This window comes from Lynx canadensis, chromosome D2 (genome assembly GCF_007474595.2).
Source record: "Lynx canadensis isolate LIC74 chromosome D2, mLynCan4.pri.v2, whole genome shotgun sequence".
NCBI classification, from domain to species: domain Eukaryota; kingdom Metazoa; phylum Chordata; class Mammalia; order Carnivora; family Felidae; genus Lynx; species Lynx canadensis.
Window position 1 is genome coordinate 38786183 of NC_044313.2, and position 20911 is coordinate 38807093.

Below are 20911 nucleotides of genomic sequence, written 5' to 3' on the forward strand. Positions count from 1 at the left end.
TGACAAGGGGATGGTGAGCAGAGACTGAATGAAGGGAAGGGTAAGCCATGGGGTACCTGGGCAGGGGCCACCTAGCACAAAAGTCTCCTGCCAGGGGGCAGTCCTGGCCTGTTCAAGGGAGAGGGACCCAGTGTGGCTGGAGCAGAGAGGGGGTGTGGTCAGAGAGGTGACAGGGGCCAGTGGGTATAAACCTCTGTTGGTTAAAAACTGGAGGTTTGGGGGGCACCTGGGTGGCTCAGTCGGTTAAGCGTCTGACTCTTGATTTCGGCTCAGGTCACGATCTCACTGCTCGTGGGCCCTGCCTCAGGCTCTGTGCTGATAGTGTGGAGCCTGCTTGGGATTCTCTTTCTGTCTCTTTCTCTGCCCCTCCCCATGCTCATGCTCTCTCTCTCTTTCAAAATAAATAAACTTGAAAGAAAACACAAAAATACTGGAGGGTTGGTCTAGGGGCACCATGGACAGGCACCATGGCAGGCCCTTCTTGCTGCTTCGAGGGGACACTGCAGGCCACAAGGGTGGGGCAGTGGGGCCCTGGACCAAGATGTTAGCAGTGAGAAGTGACCGGATGTTGGATGTGTTTTGAAGGGTCACTACCCGGGTTTGTTGATGGTTTAGTTAGGGGTTGTAAGAGAATAGAATGAATCAAAGATGGCTCTAGGGTTTTGGCCTGAGCAACTGGAAGGAATAGAGTGGTCCTTTGCAGAAATGGTGGTGAGCCGGTTGGGGTAAATGTGGATATCAGGAGTTTCATTTCTCATATGATTATTTTCAGAGGAGGAGCAGGTGTACAAACCTGGAGCCCAGGGGAGAGATCCGTCTGAATTCCTTAGCTGTTGCATGGAGTTCAAGGCCAGGAGAGTGAATGAGGTCATCTGGTGTGAAAACAGAGCATCTGAGGACTGAGCCGAGGGGTGTTCTTGCGTTTAGATGGCCAAAGGATGAGGAGGAAACAGAAAAAAAAAAAAAAAAAAAAAAAAAAAGAGAGAAGGTATGAAGCTGAAGAAATAGTCAGGAACGGTCTCCTGAGAGCCAACCAGAAAGTGTGTTTCAGGGAGGGTGATCAGTGCCGTCAAGGTTGCCGAGACCGTGGAAACTGAGAACCGATAACTGACCTGTGGGTTTCCCAAAAGCCCAGTGACAACCTTGACAAAGAGCAGTTGTAGTGGAATGAATGGCGGCATCCGAATTCTAGTTGGGAGTGAGTCCAAGAAAGGTAAGAAAGAGAGGAGAGAAAGCGGACCCAGGAAATACAGACGACTTTTCTGGGAACTTCCGTGGGAGGAGAAGCAGAGAAATATTACAGAAGCTGTAGGAGACTAAGGGGTCTAAAAAATACCACGTAAGGGTTGGTTTTATTTTTGTTTTGTTTTGCCTCGATGGGAGATCTTACAGCATGTTGGTGTGCCGATGTAGAATGAAAGATTCATGGTGTAGGAAAGATTCATGGTGTGTGTTGGGGGGGTTGGGATCGGTGTCCTTGGGCAGGTGAGAAGCGCTGGGCTCCACGGCCAGGTGCGTGGTGGCCAGGGAGCAGGGGGCTTCCTGCGAGGTGAGAGCGGTGGCTGTGGAAACAGATTGGGCAGGCGGTGGACAAGAGGTGGAGCTCATGGATTCCCTCATTGTTGTCTTTCCTTCTGATCTAGAAGCCAGACCATCAGCCGAGTGCGGAGGGTGGGAGAGGATGAATAGTTAAAGGGAGAGAAGAAAGTGTGGAATGAGCACCCAAGAAGAGGGGGGGCTGATGGGACCGGGAAGTGAGGTAGGGTCCCGGCAGCACAGAGGACCCACTCCTGGTTAGTTGGATTGGCGCTGGTGGGTGCCTTCTGGGTGGAAGAGTATAGGCTCTAAACAGAATCTGTGCACCTTTTGGATGGGGGTGGGGCTTAGGGGATGCCTCTGGGTCATTTACCAATCCCAATATGGCAGCACGCACAAGCTTAAATGGTCCTTCCTTGGAGTGCCAGCTGAGGCCAGGGAGAGGGTTCAGGGAAGACACCTGGCGAGGCGATCTCCAACGTAGCTCCTGTGCAAGCACCCGCCCATGTCCCGGTCCTCCTTGTTCCCAGCCTGCCTTGCCCACTATGCCAGCCTAACTGCCCCCAGTGATGGGCATAATTAGCAGAAATCCTTTCTAGGTCTCCAGCGGGATTTAGGTGATGGAACCCAAGGGGGGCAGGGTGTGTGGCTGGACCTCACGAGGGAACTTCACAGCCACTTCCGCCCCTCTGTGGATGGCCGCATCTCACCTCCGTGTACGACTACCTGGCTCTCATCCCCACTTCTCTCTGAGTCTGTTTCACCCATCGTGGCTTCCCTCTGCTTCACTAACTCCTGGCTAGCCACACTCTCCCTCCCAAGTACAAGGCTCTCAGTCCCAGGCACAGAGGAACCCCGAGAACACAGCTCTGCACCCCTGGGACAGAACATTGGATCGGTCATCCATCAGTTGTGCCGAGGTCCCCACTCAGGAGGCTTCCCAGCTGCCGGGTCCCAACCTCCGTGGGGGGCCCAGCTCTTCTCAGCTGCACTGAGTGGCTTGTGCTCCACGCAAGGATGCAGCGAGGGGAGTGAGGGGGCTGAAATCCAGCTCCCCCTGCGTGCATGCCAGGCCCCCCTAGGGGAGCTGCACCTGCGGGAGAATAAGCTCCCATTCCACCCCATGGGCTCTCAGCGGCAGTCCTCAGGGGCCAGTAGATCACCCCAAAAGAATCTTCGAGGTCTTGGCTTCACCAGCACTTCTGTTCAGAGACTTTGATGGTGCTCTGAGCTTCCTTGAAGCACAGATGCACCTTGTCCCATGTTACCTGCCCTTGGTATACGTGTCCCGTAATACACGTTTACCGTGTATTCTGAAGATGTTCATGTAATTGCGAGTCAATCCCTCAAAATGCAGGCTCCATGAAGTCAGGGAGCACGGCATCCACACCACCTAATACGGGGCTTAGGGCAGGTGTTGTCGGGGGGCCGTCAGCCCTGTGAAACACGGTAGGCCGTGGACTTTTTCCTTTTTTTTACACTCCATCATTCCGAATACTTCAATACTTAACCCCAGAGGGTGTTAGTTCCCAGTGGAGAAGAGTCGTGGAGTGTGCTGGAACCAGCATTCACAGGCATTCAGGGAACCTACAAGACCCAACCAAGAGGCTTCTCCCCATCTGTCAGCTAAGAGGAAGAAGCTCCCCTTTCAAGATCGCTTCCAGTATCTGAGCTTTGGGGAGGTCTAAGTAGAGGCAGGTGGCCCCCAGGAAACAGCACATGGAGAGAGGGAAGGAAACATACACTACCCCTGTCTAATGTCTAGTCTGCACAGCTCCTGGGGATACTAAGCTTCTGGGGTTACAGCTGCGGGGCTGGGAGTCAGGGACACGTGATGTGTCTGAAGTCGCGGAGTGAGCAGAGAGCCCAGGGTTCCAGCGCTGCTCTGCAAATCTGCAAACCCACGCTCGGCCCAGGACGCCATGCTGCCTCTTGCCGTGGGCTCCTCGAATCCTTCTTTCTTCCTCCAGTCCATCCGCAACTGAGCAACCGTATCACGTTCACCCTATAAATAACCGGGCGGTTCCGAGCACAGAGATAACGTGGTCACGTCTGGGCCGATGGGCAAGAGGACCTAGAGGACATTTGGGGCTTTTGCGCTGGCTCTTCTTTGCCAGTGTGGTTGGCCGTAGATGAGAAAGAACGTAAGAGAAAGTGTGCAAGGCTGACCTCTGTGGGGACAGAACCCTATCCGGCTCACCGTCTAGTCACAGTATCATGGACAGTGCTGGCAGGCAGCCATGGAGAGATTCAGTAAGCTTCCAGGAAGGGCCCCAGGGCAGGACAGAAAATAACGCAGGTTATATTCTGGGTCCTTGGCAGCGCCTTTAGGGATGGGCTGCTCTTGTCTTCCACTAGACGCGGGAAGTACAAAGTGGAGGCTTCCTTCCCCCAGCTGACAGGCAAATATGAGGGCCCTTGCAGGAAACCATCTCTTCTGGAGTAGAGGACTGGCTTGCCTGTGGGAAGGGATTCCAGCAAAACCAAGGGCATTCAGAGAAAACGGAGTGTCTTTCCCCACCCCCCACTAAGGATCAGTTGACCAGTGGAGGCCAGCATGCCCGCAGAATTCTTACTTATGATTAGCGTGATTACGATGGCCTGTTTTCCACTAACCAGTGCAGCTAGGATTACACAACCCCTCTGTGTTGGGTTTGAGGAAGAAAAACCAAGTCTGGAAGACTCCAAATGGCAACACTAATTCCAAACCGTTGGCCGCTACGTTTGAATACATGTCTTTATTAGAAAAATTGTAAGTGCATATACATCTTTTCATTGATATGACTTCAAAGTAGAAATTGTTGTTTCTCAGAAGGAGTTGTTATTTGTTATTTAAAAAAAAAAAAAAAAAAGCACACTGCATACAGGAAGCTGCCTTCTCCTGGACCATTTTCACATTATCTGGGAGATGTAATTTAAACAACACAAAATACAGTATTTATCACATTTAACACTGAACCCATCACTGCTCAGAGACTGAGAATCCAGCGAGGTTGCAGACTAACAAGTTTCCCGGGTGGTAGTTTTTTCAACTTGGCAATCAATGTCAATGGTCTGCTGAGGGGATTTGAAGGTTTCCAGGGAGCATTTCCCGGGGACAGGGCTCCCTGGGAATGGGTCAGGGAAGATAGGTACAGGGAAGATGTGTACAGGGACCCCACAATTCCCATCCAGTTGCAGAAGGGTACACTGCCTGCCCGGGGTCGGCATAACATCAGGCAGCAGTCAGAAAAGGAAGGTCAAATCGGATCCAGTGAAAAAGCTTAGAAGTTCTCTGGTCTTCACACAGGGGGGAACTGCAACTTTTGGCTATTCAGGCCCTCTGCTCAAAGCTGAACCTCCTTTCTCTGGAGGACAGGCCCACCGGCAGAGGCCCCCCCCCCCCACCTGCTCCCCTACTCCTGAGCCACCTCGCTGGGGTCTCAGCACCTGGAGGGGCTGGACAAAGAACAGTGCAAACAACACAGGGCGCAGATTCAGATATAAACACACAGCACTTCTGGGGGTCCCGGTCCCCACCCCGGCCCCACAGCTGCCCAGGTCCTGATGCAAAGGCTGGCAAGGGAGCATGGCCTTAGAGGTTACACGGAGCCCAAGGGAAGGTCAGGTAGAGCAGCATTGGACGAGGAGGAACAGCTGGGTGACCCCTAATCAACTGATGCACTAGACTTGTTTTTAAAGCAAAAGGGGATGGGCGAGCCTTTTCCTTTGCAAATAGACTATTTAAATGCACATTTGCTTTAGTTGGGCAGCCTCCACTTAGAAGCAGATTGCAAGTAGAGTAATTGTTAGGCAGATAATTTTCCTAGAAGTTTCTACTCTTACCTATTTTCCCCCCTGTTGGGGAGAAACAAACAATTCTTTAACTGTAGTCAAGATTCAGGGCCACGTTTATTTTCTTGGAGTAAGAGATTTAATGGCTCTGGTTCAGGGATTCCAGGAGAAGATGGCTCCACATTTTCCATGAGAGTTTTAAATATCTTGGATGACTTAGAAAAAGCCTATCCCACTGAAAAGCAATCATTTCACATGTAATTCAGGAGCCCTGTAGTGTCAGGTTAATTTCAAAAGACAGTTTTGAAACCAGTTCGGTACTCCTTCTAACTAATAAAGGTCCCTGTGCTCTATTTTATTCAATATAATATTGCTGATTTGAAAACACCAATTTTCGTTTGGCGGAGGGGTTGGCTTTCTACCTCGAAGATCCGATATAAAGGAATATTTACGCAAATATTAACATGTTACCGATAACACAAAGATTATTGAATCTAAAAACACCTACAACTCCAGATTATTTTGTTAGAATATACTTTCTGCATGTTGTTTACAGTGTCCTCTCAACTGATACATTTCCTTGTTTTGCCCTGCTTTTCTTCCATTTTCTTAATTTAAAATGTTTGCTGGGACACTGAACCAAAAGCAAAGTATTAGTAAGATGAAATGTGAAACGACACAACAAGCAAAAAACCCCTCAAGTGCCTACCTGCTGCACTTAAACTGTTTAATGCAACTCTACAAACTGGTCTCGGTAAAGGAAAACACCCTACACGTCAAGGTTTTAACCTACTTTCCCAAATATCCCCTTTTCTAAGAGTGAAAGCCAAGATGGACATTCTGGAAGCACAAGGTAACAGCAGTGGAGAAGTCCAGACGCCACTGTACAAGGTGGTGGATGATGGGCTTGCCAAGTGGGGAAAAAGGGGAGGTTAGATTTTAGTTGGGAAGGAATCTTCACGTCCAGGACTCATTATTTCACGGATCAGCTTTTCAAAAACCAAAAAAAAAGGGTTGAGGATTCTTTTCACGTTCTTGCCAAAACAATCACGCGCTTGATGCAATGGAGCAAAAACTCCCCGTGGCTCTGAGATACCAACTGTAGGAGCATAAAGGCCTGGCCTCCTCATGGGTCAACTCTGCTGCGCACCGAATTCCCTTGGGCTCTGTGGATCCATCTTGGGTTTGTGATCAGTGGAAAAACCCAGGTTGTCCACCCAAGAGGATCACACCCCTAATCAGAAACCTGGTCAAAAGACCTCTCCTTACCCTGAGCCTTTGCATCCAAGGGGTGGACAGTGCGTGCCCCGAGGACGTTGGCTTTGAACAAGAACACAGGATTGGACAACGGACAATATTCCAAACAAGACACAGATGTGCACAGTGTTTGCAGCACCGGGTGACACGAGAGACATTTTGATTTGCTTCTTGGTGCCCAGTTTAAATGAAAGCTTTGGTCTTGAGACAGTCTTTTTCCAGGGCGATGGAGACAGTCTTGGAGATACATGATGATGGATGAGAGAGAGAATGACAACAGCATGATGGGATGTAGGGAAGAGCTCAGGATGAGGGGTGCGTCTCTCCCTGCCCTGGCCTCAACTTGGGGAAGCCTCAACTTGGGGAAGCCCTGCGATGCTCACCAATGGGGAAGGCCCCAGCTCTCACTCCGAGGAAGGGTGAAGCTCCCGTCTGACTCTCTAAACTTGACCCTGCAGCCACCCCCCCCGCCCCCGCCCATGCACGGGGCAGCCTTCACTAGGGTCTGCCCTGGTTCTGATACGTCCCAGGGGCTCTCCGTCCCACAACAGGATGATCTGGGGTCTCAGCCTGCACAGCTCAGAGAGATACAAAACTCAGGAACCTCCAACTGGGTGAGGGGCTCCACGGGAAAGATATTATAACAAAGCAAGTAAAATAATGGCCTCAGTCTAAGTTCCTATCTGTCACCAGTGACACTGGATAATCAAACTAAATGAAGAATAAACACCATATATTTTGCTACATAATCAAATGGTGATAGTAAAGGCAAACTGTGCAAAACAAAGCCCTCGGAAATGTACCGGGCCCTGCCTGGGTGCAGCGGAGCCGCCGCGGGCTCTTCCTAACACTGGTTTCAGACCTGGGCTCCTACTGTAAGGTTTCCTCAGGCGTCTGACCCAACCTGCGCCTCTCACATCTTGAACCTCCTGTTAACAAGAACAGAGGGAGACACCGTTAAGGCGGAGGCCAGGCCGCAAGCCTTAAGACGCCGAGCCCTGCTGCAGCAGGGCCCCCACTCCTGACTTCCAAATCACGGCCGTGTGCCTCCTTTCCGAGGCCCTGGGAAGGGGGAGGGTGGTGAGAGAGGCAGCCAGGGCTGAAGCGGAGGGATGGATGGAAGATGGGAAGCGGAGAGGAAAGTCGGGCGCAGCCAGCACGGGGTACGGCGGACGAACAAGGGCACGCAGACGGACGGCGAGGCACAGTGGTCACGTGACAGGGCAGGGCGCACTGCCTTAGCCCCAGTGCGGATGGAGGGCTGGCAACCCCTTACCTCAGTGTGGCCCGGTCCTGCACCAGGCCCGGAGCAGGCTGCCTGGCCGTCCGGGGTACCACCGATCACCTCCACCTACCCCCTCACCCCCACCCCACCCCGACTGGCCCCGGGACAGTGCTAGCACCGTTCACTTGCTTCAACCCAAAACAGAACGGAGTCCGGCTCTACTCTTCCACCCCCCCCCCCCCCCCTCGCCCCTCCCGTCTTCAGCGGGGCTGGCGCTACATTAGCTTGTCAGATACAGCGAGGGCCCAGGGCCAGTGAGGTCACAGGAGGACAGAAACGGAGTGTGTTTGCTTTTCGGAATGTGGGGCCAACCGTCTTAGTCCCCACGGTCCCAGCTCCCCCAGCAGGAGTGGAAGGCACTGTCTCGCTGAGCACTGCAGAGAGCAGTCTGTCGCCTCAGGGCAGCAATAGCTTGACCCACCATTGCTAGATGGCAAACAGCCCCCTGTGGTCTTCAGAAGGGACCCACTGCCCCTCTCGAGGCACAGAGACGTGCCCTTCCTGCTGTACGAGGAACAGAGAGCATGGGGCGCGGGCCTGACCGGCTCCTGAGCGGATTAGGAAAGGTAGGACTACCCCAGCGCAGGTGCCCCAGCCCAGGCCTGCGCTGCCCCGGGCAGACCAGCAAACATCCTGATGCCTTAGGAGGCAGGGCAGGTGGGGAGCGGGAGGGCATCCCGTACACCCCGGAGCAGGCCTGCCATCCCCAGGGCTGGCAAGAGGGGTGCAGGCTGGAGAGTCAGCCACATAAAAGGGAGAGGGATGGGGAATAAAAGGACTTGGGCCGCAGCGCCCTAGCAGGACGCTTCCCTGATGGGGAAAAGGAATGGCCACAAGGTTCTGTGCTGCCATCCCAGAGGAGGACGCTAAAGCGTGAGGGGACACAGTGTTCCAGGTGAGTCTAACAGGTGGGCGCCTTGGGTTTTCTTCTCCTGATTCCATCTGTCCAGTGCTCCAACCACTTCATCTTTCTGGATCCACAGACTGAATCATGACCAGGGGCCTGGGGTGCAGGGGGAGTGTTTATGTGGGACAGGAGGATGGGGAGCACAGCCCAGACATTCGAGGTGTCCTTTTTCGAAGTACTACTGAAATCTGGGTTTTGCTCTCCCATGTGATCCCCCTCCTTCCGGTCCAGATTAGAGAGACTTGGCAAAAAATCTTAGACATAAATCTGTGGGTGGTATGAGGAAGGTTCTAGAGCTTTCTAGAGCACCATGTTCACTTTAAGCACATATTTCCCATGAGTGAGGACTGAGGCAGCTGTGTCCCGGAACCTAATCGCACAAGGTCACAGAGACTGTCCCAGCAGGTGGGTGGGGACAGGCCCTTCACACAGTTCCTCCACATCGAGGACCCGTTTAAAGAATCTATAAAGTGAACTGCCTGGACAAGAGGCTCCCTGAGAAGTATTTTCCACAGCTGCTCCCCGGGAATGCGGAGCTGCTACCCCCTCGGTGTCCGGAAACCAGCCCTGCTCGGAGGTAAAGCCGCTCTCACAGCCCCAGGGCTAGGACGGGGGTGCTGGAGAAGTCCCATCCCAGGTGGCAGAGGGGTGGAGGGCCCCTTGGGAAAGAGTCAGTTACCACCTGTAAAAGGCACGGCCATAGCTAGCTGGGCCCCACGAAGGCTGTGCCGGGCAGCACCCGCCGTGGTCAAGGGGAGGGCAGAAGGCCCTCGCCGGCCGAGGCGCCGCTGCTGTGCTAGCAGATGGCCCTGTGCGGGCCAGGCCTGCACTCTGGCCTCAGCAGGAAGTCACGCTGTGAGTGTGTGAGCCGGTGTGCCGGTGAACCGGCCCTTCTGGGAGAGGGAGTGGAGGGCCGGGTGGGGGTTCAGCAGCCCAGGGCAAGGCCGGAGACCCCGGGGCCGCTCGAGACAGTCCTGAGCATAGTGTCCTCATCCCAGACCACAACCCCAGTCTCGGCACAACTACTTTCTTCATAACTTAGCAGACCAGGAAGGGCCTTAAAAAGCGCCTAAACACGGGAGCCAGTGTGGCCAGAGGAGCGCCGCTCCTCCGAGGAAGGTCTGAGCACCTGCACGGAAGGCAAGGCGTGTGCCCTGGAGGAGGGTTAGAGCAAATTTACAAAGCGCCGGAGAGACAAGAGCAGCGCGCACTGCGGTCCATCTCGAAGTGGCAGAGAACTAGTTTTTCCTTTTCTGGGCAGCCTTTCTCTTCTTCTGTCGCTTCTTTTTTCCTATCTTTTCTCTTTTCCCCATTTTTTCTTCTCTGCGCCCCCTTAGATAAAATCAGTAGAACCATTAATGACGTTGAAAGGGACCGGGGTCTGTCTCAGTCTGCACACTATTTCACGCTGGCCTGGGGATCAGTCTCAACCCTGTCTTCTGTCTTAGGCCTGGAGGCCCCCGGGCAAAGCACGGCCCACCAGTACTTCCTTAAAATAAAGCAGACATTTTCCCCCTGACTCCAAGAGAAATATTGGCCAGCCTTCCAGAACATCTGTGACCTCGCTATCGCCATGGCCAACCTGCCAACCTGGCCCTGGTTCCAGCTATGGCCTGAGGTTTCCAACCTGGAAAGGCACTCACATCTGATAGGCTGTGAAGGGTGTGAAGTCCAGGGCCAGGCTGGACTTGGCCTTCTAACTCACCTCAATCCCATCTACTCAGCCTTCCTTCCTTCTCAGTGCAGAGCTGAACTCTCTGCTCGAGCTAAAAAAAACCCTGCGCTTCAAACTGAATCCTGCTTTGGAGGTTAGAGACCCAACATTCAGATGGCCATCCAGGAGAGGAGAAAAAAGGCAGCCTGATGCCACTTTCTCCTTTCTGGATGCTTGGGGGACTCCCCCCAGGGAATGACTGGGATTGTTCTGGAGAGCAAGGGAGAGAGCTGGTTAGCAGAATTTGATTAGAACAACTGGCTCATGACTGTCACATTAAAATGATTCAAGCTGAATGGTATTTAATGATTTATGGGGTAAGGCCACCTGCTCCTGGGCAGGCTTTCTATTAACCATGGCCTGGAATTATGGGATTTTTACATGGGAGAATGTGAAAGCTGGATATTATGAGAGTTGAGTCTCTGGAGATTACGTGGGGGTGTTAGGAGAACCGAGGAAGAGGAGGAAGGGGAAGAGGAATTAGTGAGTCAAATATTATTCTTCAGAAAACTAGCACTGTTGTTTCCATTGGGTTTAAAAAAAAAAAAAAAGAAAGAAAGAAAAAAACCAAAAGGCTCAAAAACTTAAGTTGCAGCTCTCATTTGCTCCTGAGCCAGGCCCGTGCTCACATGTGAACTCGGCAAGAGAGATTCAAGGCACCTGACCAGCAGGCCACCTTATCTTCATAAACTCCAGAAAGGTATCAGAGCCCCGTGTCTAACCACTAATGGATTTTATTTCAGGTAAAGAAATTCCCACATCCAGTAGGAGGCTGATGCCATGAAACAATTAGCATTTTTATTGCTAGTGCATATAATGTCACATTGGATACAATTTTAGTACAAGTGAAAAAATACACTGTGGCTAAACATTAAAAAGCTGCAATCACATTTATAGATCATATATATTTCTTTACAAATTGCCAGTAGTTTAAGATAATAGAGAAAGGTAACCTACTGACGTTCATATGGCTCCACTTTCAAATATATGAATTGTTCGACTATAAATATATTCTGAAATACAATTGTTTTCTAAAGAAACATAAAAAAATGTGCACAAAAAATATATAAAAAATGCCTTGCAGAAAGTTACAAATACCACTAGGCCCATCTGTGGATCACATTTACCATGGAAATGTCACCTTGCCAACATTTCTGATTGGAGCCTGAAACCATGCTGTGGTTTCAGGAGGAGGGGTTAGTGGCAAGAGGCTCATTTATTCATTTGTTTTTCCACTTCGGATTTCAGACACCTCAGGGTGTACAGAGCCTCCGTGGCATATATAAGCTTCGGAGGCAATCACAGAACCAAATTCCTCGAAACAAGTTCAGATTGAAAATTGCATCGGACTCTGCAAAGACCTGCCTTTCAGGGAAGGCGGAGACAGGATCTCCCACCCACCCCCGGAGAGGGCCAGCCCCGTTCTGGAGGCAGAGGCCAAAGAAGATTCTCACAGAGGGCCTGAGCAGGAGGGGAGGGTGAAGAGAGGAGAGGGCTGCAGGGCGGGGGCCCCAGCAATCCCTCTCCTCCCACTGAGCATGTACAGAAACGGGAAGCAGAGCAAGATAAAAGCATGCTGCCGGAGGCAGGGAGAGGCCTGGGAATGACCGGGACAGGGTTTCTGAGCACAGTCCCCAGCGACAGTAGCCTCTACATGGAGCCTACAGATCCGATCACTGAGCTGGAAGGAGAGGGTGGAGGTGGTGGCCGTGGCCTAGCACCGGTCAGTATCAGAGGGTCACCTTGGGCTGTCATTCTAGGACGGGCACCCACTGCGGGAGCCGCGCACGGTCTTCCTCTGAGTCTGGAGGAAGGACGCTTTTCTGAGCTCCATGCTTGGCCTGTCACCTGACTGTGCCCAGATGCCCCAGGGGCAAAGGAAGAAAAGCTCCACAACAAAACCAAATACAGATCGTGAAGTCATCATTGATTAAAAAAAAGATAATGGGAATGATGTGATTATGAGGATTATGAGAGAACCGACAGCGGGAAATGCTGCTGGTACAATAGAATTTCTTAGAAAAACCCCAGTTATAGAACAGCCAGTGCGCAAGGGTATGGGGCTCGGGTGGACATAAGCTGCGGTATCGTACCATAGGCTATAAATGCGGGTGTCTACGTGCCGGGCCGACCTCAAGCCTGTTCCCAGGTCAGTGCGCTACCCCCAAGGCACGCCTGGTCCCCCCCATGCAGGCCTTCCTCCCCCAACCTTGCCTTTCCATCTGCCACACGGGTCTTAGCTTTCCTCAAGTGGGTCTACCGGAAAGTCCTTTTTGGCTGTTGTGCTTACTTGTTTAAAGCTTTCTCCAGGTATTCCTGAATCCACTTCAATTTCGGGTCAATGCACACTTGTCTATTGTTGTTCTTCAGCCTCGCCCTGCCAAAACAGAAGAGGCGACAGTGTGTGGCTGAACGGAGAAGGCGCCGCTGGGATCTGGGCACCCGCTCCTCTGACGCCCGCGTCAGGGCCCTCCCCGGTGCCACGTGTCCCACTCGGCGGGCTCGGGTTCGGGAGGAACTCAGGGTGCGCCGGGGACACATGTTCCTAGCATTGTGGCAAGTCCTGCCGCAGAGCTAGGGGAAGGCGAGAAGAGGCTTTCCAGGGGAGTCCAGGGAGAATGCACCACAGGGAACATCTGAGTTGGCCTTTGAAGGAGGAGAGGGAGCTGGGCAAGTGAAATCAAGGGGGAGAGAAAAGCAAGAGCAAAGGCACCAAAGGGGCACCTGCTTAGAGGATGTGGAGGAAGAAGCGGGCGGCCAGGTGTAAAGGGCAAAAGAGTGGGACTTTCTCTGTAAGATCGTGCGGGCTTACGTTGGAAAGCGATAAAGGCTGATTCTTATTTGGATGGATCATCTTGAAAGTACGTGGTGGACAGACTTAAGAGTAAGCCTGGAGGTAGGAGGCCTGCAAAGAGGTACTGCGGTAGTCTGGGGAAGAGAGGTGACAGGGCAGTGAGGGAGGGACGGTGCAGGTAGTTTGCCAGAAAATGGTTTCCAGGGAGGGTTTATAAGTTCCCTCAATGTTCCATGGTCACATTTGTTTTTTTTACAAATTCAAAGGGCATCTTCCTCCCAGGTCTCTGCCCCACTCACACTTCCCTCTCCAGGTCCCCCTCCCTAAAGCCCTGGGTACCAGGCAATCTCAAGCAGTCCGAGGACTCCCTGCCCAGCCACACACGGCTCTGTGTGGACAACTAAGGCCAGCACAGTGGCTTGGGGACACCGCCGGACGTCACGCAGCCTGCCTGTCAAGTGACTGACATACGCGGAGGAAGAGTGCGGTTCAGAGCAAGGAGTTTGAATTTGGCTGCCACTGCTTATGAATTAATCCTGTGTTTGCCCAGACCAGCGAATCATGTCTGGCTTCTTCAACTTCAAGGTGCATTCCTAGCAGGTGGACCTGTGTAATCTGAACCGCAAAGCAGGTCTATGGCGCTAAATTCAATGTCTGATACAACACTTCTCAAAGGGGAGGCAGTATTGATTTTAAGAAAGTAAGTGAAAAAAAATCCATCTTCTAGTGGGTCTAAAACATCCTGTAAATGACAAACACGTCCGAGGCAGCAAAGGCTAGCAAAAAATGACAAAACCAAACTTAAAAACAGTTGGTATCGGGTGGAAAAGGCTTGTGGCAGTTGCAGCCTTCATTCCAACTGCTGTGCCCCCGCCCCGTTCTCAGCACTGGGGATTTCCGGGAGGTGAGCTCCCCACGAGAGACCCTGAGCCTCAGCACCTCGGCGTCTAGCCACATGACCACAAGGCGCTGTGTGCAAGCATGGGTGCGTCTGAGTGCCCGAGGGCCAAGCAATCAATGGCGCGAGCGGCTCTCTTCCCCGAACCCCGCCCCGCCTCCTGCAGCCCAGGCAAGCGATTTTTGTGTGTTGTATAGGTGTCACTTCAGTCTGCCTCGTTCCGCACATGAATGAAATCCAATATCAACAGCTGCCCTCAACGCCAGCAAAGCAAAAACTCGTGGGTTGTGTGGGAGAAAACGCCGTTAAGTGAGCTGAAAATGTTGAGTTTCACCCAGTGGTTAGAGGCTTGGCCTGAATTTGGGTCTCGTGAGATTTTGCTGTGTGTTAAAGGATGGATTTAGATCACCAAAGCCTGGAGACTGGCAGGACAGACAACTGTTCCTAGCAAAGGGCTGGCTAATTTACTGGACTTCAGAGGAAACTCTGGTGAAGCCCGTGTTTCTCTAGTCTGGAGGCACCCAACTGTACTGCCATTTCCTGTGCTAAAGGAGGAAACTTGGAAAAAAAGAAACAAGAAAGGCTAGGGGCACAGCGGGGTGCCAAGGGTAAGAGTGGCTTTTGAAACTCCTGCCTGGTAGCTTACTCACAGGCCTGGTGGTAATCACAGCTGCCTCTAATTATGCCAAGTTCAAGGCTGGTGGCTCAGCATGTGTTGGCTCTCCAGCGTTTACAAGTTTTGAGCTAGGTGCTACTATGCCCATTAGAGGCAACACTCCTGGAAGATGATGTTGAGACTTACACGATCTGAAGGGCACAGTTGGGAGTGTTGAGGATTTTAAGATGCTTGACGTTGGCTCTGGCAACGTGGCTCTCGAAGAATCGGCAAGGACATCTGTAGCTCAGGCTGACCGGTTTCCCTAGAAGAGGTGATGGAAGCAACGCAGTTTGTTATGATCCTGCCAGACCTTGGGGATATATGTGTGGATGTGTCTGCGGCCAAGGGTTAAGGTGGTGGAATGATGTCAGGATCCAGAGCTATGGGACAGGTCACGGGTGCATCCTTGCTAAGACCTCTTGGGCAGCACAGTGAGCTCTGGGTGGGCGAAGGCCCGAGCCTCCATAGGGCCAGAGGGCAAATGGACCTTCAGAGAGCTGGATCCTAGGGGGCAGGGGAATTAAAAGAAGCCCCCTGCTCGGTGTCTTAAAATATATTAATCCCAGGAGACAACTGTTTCAGTCCAAGGTACTGGGGTTCCCAGTTATTCTTTGCAAAATAAACTCTTCCAGGGCCAACTAGAAAAGCCTCCCCCCACCCCACCCCCCTCCCCCTCCTCTCCCTCAGGGAAGGAGGAGGGGGAAGCAGAAGGCTCCAGAAGCAGCAGTTCCCCTGGGAATGCTGCCCTCCCCCACCTGCAATCTCCTCTCCTCACATTCACCTTAAACCCAGGCAACCACAAAAGAATCCTGGCAGGCTTCCTACCTGGGAGTCCCCAGAGGGCCGGCCAAGGGTCCACCTTCTCCTAGGCACTCCCCTGAAGGCAGGGAGATTATCAGGACTGGAGTCAAAAGTGGCTTTCATTGTGCAGGGATGCTCCAGCCTCCTGGGTTGTATTACCTCTTTGTTTGCCAATTCACCAATTTGCAAAATGCCATAATTGACACTCATTAGTTTAAATAAGCAAAGGGCTCCTGCAGAACCCACCACTCACCCTCTAAGTCTAGAATTGCAAGCCCTGGGGGGCTGGGATCTTTGTGGGTTTTTTTTTTTTCTTTTCTGCAGATTTTATCCAAGCCCTACTTAATACCCCAAATTATTTGAATTTGTGGATCCTTTCATCAGGGATTAAATGTATGTCTCAGAATATTTAGTCCAGAGATTAAAAAAAAAAAAAAGTTTCCCTGTTTACAGAGCTCCTAGAGGCCTCCCGGTGGTTCTGAAGTTCTGCATTTTGGGGCAAGGGACCTGGGGAAGCTGCAGGACACCTTGTAAGGGACTTAATTTTTCCAGAAGCTGTGTTCAGTTGAGAGATGGCATGGCCTGCAAACAGCAGCCCATATAGCCCAGTCAGGGGAAAAGCAGACCACCCGGCCCCCTAGGATCAAAGTCGAATCCTTAAACTCCAGTAAGGAGAAAGCCTGACTTCAGGGTGCTCAGTGACTCAGGGCCCTGGAAGGGTCCCTGGAGCAGCCTTCAAATGTATACCCGAACTTACTCCAGAAAGTCACTGCTGGGGCCTGGCTTTCAGCAACTACACCCAATCCCTGTGGTAGATGCTGGGTGTAGCACATGTTACCATACTGCGCATGCTGCCCTGTAACCAGATCGCCTGGGAAAGCCATCCCGGGGCTGGGGGCTAGGTGGTCTGGGTAAAGGAGAAGCCAAAGTCTCCCCCTCGGAGTGTCCTGTCTCCAGTCTCCCTGGAATGCTCATGTGTCCTCCTGAGCTGGCTAGGGACTGGGGAACTGGGGCTGGGTGGTGACACAGGAAGGGTCCCAACCCCAGCGCAGCAGGCTGAAAGGGACACAGTGTGAGTGCTTTAGCCGGTGGGGGGCTGCTGGTGGGGGCTGCTGCTCTCCCATGTCTGGGAAGCTTTTCTGGCTCCACTAACCAAGTAGTGGAGATCAGGCCAGAAATCAGAGCTGAATCAGAGCTCAAAACACAGGCTTTCTCTTCTCTCCTTTCCCCCCCTTTTACCCCCTGGGATTATCCATTTCCTTCAAAGGCAATTCTTATTCCTGCTCCCAGGACCCAGTTGCCTGTCTATCAAGTGGGGAATTTCAATAGGTTTTTTAAAGGGACAGAGCGCCCAGGGCTCTTACTAGAGAACTCACCTGGGGTCCTCTCCTCCAGCTTTTTGTCAACATTACTAACTTTTCCAACTGGTTTGGATGTGACTCTGCATATAGGCCTGACACCTGATTGGCCTAGATGTTACGGCTTGGGACCCGGTGAACTTGGCTCTGTTCAGGAGCAGTTCCAAGAGAAGCTTCCACTCCAATGCAGAGACAGGAGCCCTGGCCAGCCTCTCCAACCGGGCCTCAGAATGGAGCCTGGCCTGGATGCATATAACCCCTGAAAGTCCAGGGCATCTAGGGGCCCAGCTGATTGGCTGAAGTCAGGTGGAGGGAGGGCAGGAGAGTGAGCCTGACCCTGAACAAGGGTATCTCCAAGTGCAGTTCTGAAGTCGGTATAGGTCCACAGGCTCCAGGAGGTCAAGAGGTACATTCAAGCCTATACATGCAAGGAGAACCAGACAGACCTAGAGCCCGAGACCCTGATCTGGCCACTTGGCTGCTAAGAGGGCAACTCAGAGGGACAAACAACCAGCCCTTCCCAGGGCCAAGATGAGTCTGTCAGTGGGGGCCCCTGCTCCCTCTGTGCTCCTTCCAGGCCAGCTACACCTGGGTCCCTGCATTCCTGTCCTTTCTGCAGCTCCCCAGGGGAGTGGGACAGCTTGGGGAAGCACCATTTCCCTGAGAGGCACAGAATGACACCTCCACTCTCACCAGACACTCAAATTGTTAATGCTCAAGCCAGAGTGTCCCCCATGACCCAGGGCTTCGGCAAGGAGACTCAGCCTCACATACTTTTTCTTTCGGCTTAGGAGGTAAAATCTAAATTGCCTTCCATCCAGTCCCTCTGCAGCTCTGTCCAGCAACTTGCCACACGTTTAAAGAACACTTTCCAGGCAGTCAGCTATGAACTCCTGTTAGCCCTGGCCCTCTTGCCTGGAGGCTGCAGTCATGCCCACCTTACCCACACCGGCTCCCAGGCCACTGCCTGGGACGATGCAAAGGGTCAGCGAGCGGCTGGAGCCCAGCCTAGGGCTGCAGCCCAGCCTAGGGCTGCAGGCGCTCAGGCCCCGCAGCTGCCCCACGGAACACACCAAGTGTCCTTCAAGCCTGTGCAGGCTTTGTTGGCAACTTCGCAGCCAAGAAAGGACAGCGTGGCCTGACTAACACGGCTTGTTTCGTGTGTTTCAAGCCAACAGTTTATTTTGTTTTGCAGCAGTGGTGTCCTGTGACAGGACAGCGAGGTTTCTCTTAAGCTTCAGAAGAAAAAAAAAAAAAAAGCTCTCTCCCTCTCCCAGTGAAACAGGACACCACCTTTCCCAGTGGCCTAAGGCCTTGGCGATTGAACTTTGTTGCAGCGCTCATTCTGAGGGAAGAGCGATGGCTTGGCCGGTGACAAAGGCGCCTGTCTGCAGGTGTGTTTGGGGGACAGGGGAGGGGCACGAGCCACCCCGGCGGCCCCTGGGCCTCTCTTCGGTGACCCCGGGAAGAGGCAAGGAAGCAGTGGCTGGACGCGCGCCCGGGTTAGCCGCGTCGTTGCGGACCGCGGAGCTGTGCAGAAGCGCGACCGCGCGGGTGGCGCAAACCCGACAGCTGCTCTGTTTGGCTCGCCCGCGAAACCGAGCTAGGGTGGGTGCAGAGAGAGGGCCAGCCTCGCCTAAAGGGGACGCCGCGCAGCAGCACCCGACCGCACCGCCACCACGAGCGCGTCGCGATGCGAGACCCGCTTCGCGACGCGCTCTCTCGCACACGCCTCTCCAGCACCCGGCGCAGCGGGGCCTCGGAGTCCCTCTGCTTGGAGACACCGAGTCGCGCGCTGGACGACACTGGCTGGGTGGGGGTGAGAGGTGGGATGAGGGGGGACAGAGCCCGGCGCCGAAGGCTCCCGACCCCGCTCCACTCCCCAACCCCCCGGCGCGCTCCCAGCCAGTTATCCTGTCCGGTCCGACCCCGGGCAGCCGCTCGGGTCTGGCGGCCGCCCACCGTTCGGGACCCCGAGCCCAGATGCAGAGTGCGAAGCTTCAGGGCGGGTGGTGGCTGCTCCGCTCGGGGCTTCGAGCGGCGCGCCCCGCGAAGGGGGCCTGCCTCGACCTCCCCGGTGCCAGGCGGCGCGAGCTGGGTTAGCGCGGGGCGGGGCGGGGCGGGCGTGGGCAGAGGAGCCGAGCGCACTCACCGTCGCTGAGGCAGAGCGCAGCCAGCACGAGGGCCAGCACGGCGACGACCTTGGCATCCATGGCACCGGCGGACGGCGGGCGGACGCAGGCGGGACTCGGAGCGAACGCGGCGGCGGAGAGTGAAAGTGCGGCGGCGGGAGGCGAGCGCCGGGCACTTTAGAGGCGAGAGCGGGGCGGGGCGGGGCGGGGCGCGCGGCGAGGGGCGGGCCTGGAGCTGCCGCCGGGAGGCCGCGGGGGGCTCCGGCGCGCGTCCCCCTCCCACACCGCCGCCCGTCCCGTCCCCTCCCGCCCTCTCCGCGCCCGGGATGCTCCAGGGGCTGCGGTGTGCCTGGGCCTCTGACCTTCTCCTCTCCGCTGGGCCCTGCTCCGTAGGGCTCGACCTGCAGCGAGGAACGCAGCCGCGCAGGGAGGCTCGGCTAAACGTTGGTTATTGTGCCCACTGAGCAGGTGGAGAGATGGAGTCCCAGAGGCGGCAACTGAAGGGGGACCAAAGAGAAGCAAACGAGTCGATGTGTGCCGAGGCCCGAGGTAGCCAAGAGCGTCCCGTTTTCGGAGTCTAGAAGCTCGAGGTGACCACCGGGCCAGGCTCGTGTTGCGCTGGGTCCCCCGCAAACTAGGCCTAAGGGAAGGAGACCAGTCCGGGCAGTCCGCGCGACTGCCATCTCAAGCCAACGCCATCATTGGTAGCCAAGCCTCAGTTTCCTCACTTGTAAAATTGCGACTCTAAAATAGAATGATGCGCCGCGGCAGGAAAATAGTCTGCTCTGCCGGCTGCGTGGATTCAACGTGAATTCTAAGCAAACGTGAATCGACTTAGGTCTCTGTCCTCTGTTCTCTCAACTGTGAAATGGGCTGATCACAGTGTAACTGGGGGAAACGATTGGCACTCCTCACTCAGGTGTGAAGTGCTCACCCTTGAGTCTGGCACATTGTACTCAATAAATGGAAGCTAGAATAATTGTTTAAGCTTCTGCATTTTCTCCCTCCCCCAATGAATGCCCTGCGCGACCCAAAGTGTTGACCCAAAGTGTTGTGAGAACTCCCCCTTTCCCCCTCTCCCTTCTACCCCAGGGCAGCCCTCCTGGCGTGGGCCTTTCTGGTCCAGAAAACGACACCCACAGAGTCGTCCCTGGTTGGTGTCTGAACTCCTGGCAGGCCGCGTCCCAATCTTGAAACCGCCCTAGCCTAGCCAGGGAGGGGTGCAGGCAGGCGGCCCAGGGGTGAGAGGAGCACGATTTGGGACTTCATTAGTGACCACAGGACGCTCCAGCCACCTCCCGCTTACTGGCATGGCTAGACCTTGGAGTGGATTCTATCCTCGCACGCATCCAAGGAGCTGTGGCGGGGACAGGTCTGTCTCCCTGGGCAGTCAGGTAGTCAGGGCCACGGGGGCATGGGCAGGGGCCGGCGGGGCCTGGGCTCAGCAGCTCCAGCCAAGGGCCGCAGTCAGCAGGAAGTTGCAAGAACTGCTGGACTCCGGTGGTGAGGATGAGTGTCTTTCCGAAACTACTTTCACGCCCGATTAGATGCACCGTGAACTTAACATTTATTCATTCATTCACTCCAAGCCGAGCCCACTGCTGGGCACTGGGCGTAGAGCCGGGAAACGCAGTGGCTTGGTCCCTGCCCTTAAGGAACTAACATTCCAGTGGGCAAGCCAGTCCTCAGGCATTCCTGGGACCCCACTTCTTTTCAGGAGAGCCGGGCGGGTAATCGCGGAACTGGTGAGCCTTGGCTGGCTGCGGGAGGAGAAAGAGCGCGCCGGCTGAGCTCCGG

At 54.1% G+C, this 20911-nt stretch overlaps 1 protein-coding gene across 2 annotated transcripts; it reads right to left on the reverse strand.

Moving 5' to 3' along the window:
* Positions 1–4255: 4255 nt before the first annotated feature.
* CXCL12 (C-X-C motif chemokine ligand 12) lies at positions 4256–19258 on the reverse strand. 2 transcript variants are annotated; one of them, XM_030334956.2, is made up of 4 exons: positions 19135–19258; positions 14968–15085; positions 12764–12850; positions 4256–7496 (listed from the first exon to the last, which is right to left on the reverse strand). In XM_030334956.2, exons 1-4 carry the CDS (start codon positions 19193–19195, stop codon positions 7481–7483), a joined length of 282 nt encoding a protein of 93 aa, XP_030190816.1. In that variant the 5' UTR covers positions 19196–19258; the 3' UTR covers positions 4256–7480. The 2 variants fall into 2 exon arrangements, with proteins under 2 accessions (XP_030190816.1, XP_030190815.1); XM_030334955.1 differs by lacking the exon at positions 4256–7496 and adding an exon at positions 7505–10091 and having other exon boundaries at positions 19135–19245.
* Between the last annotated feature and the right edge of the window lie 1653 nt (positions 19259–20911).

What these genes read in the sequence shown, in the direction of transcription:
- CXCL12 (XM_030334955.1), bottom strand. Translation starts at nt 19,195, where the DNA reads ATGGATGCCAAGGTCGTCGCCGTGCTGGCCCTCGTGCTGGCTGCGCTC. An exon ending in TGCGCTCTGCCTCAGCGACG is followed by an intron (nt 15,086 to 19,134) that starts GTGAGTGCGCTC and finishes CACCTCTTCTAG; the next exon opens with GGAAACCGGTCAGCCTGAGC. An exon ending in CTGGAGAAAGCTTTAAACAA is followed by an intron (nt 10,092 to 12,763) that starts GTAAGCACAACA and finishes ATTTTATCTAAG; the next exon opens with GGGGCGCAGAGAAGAAAAAA.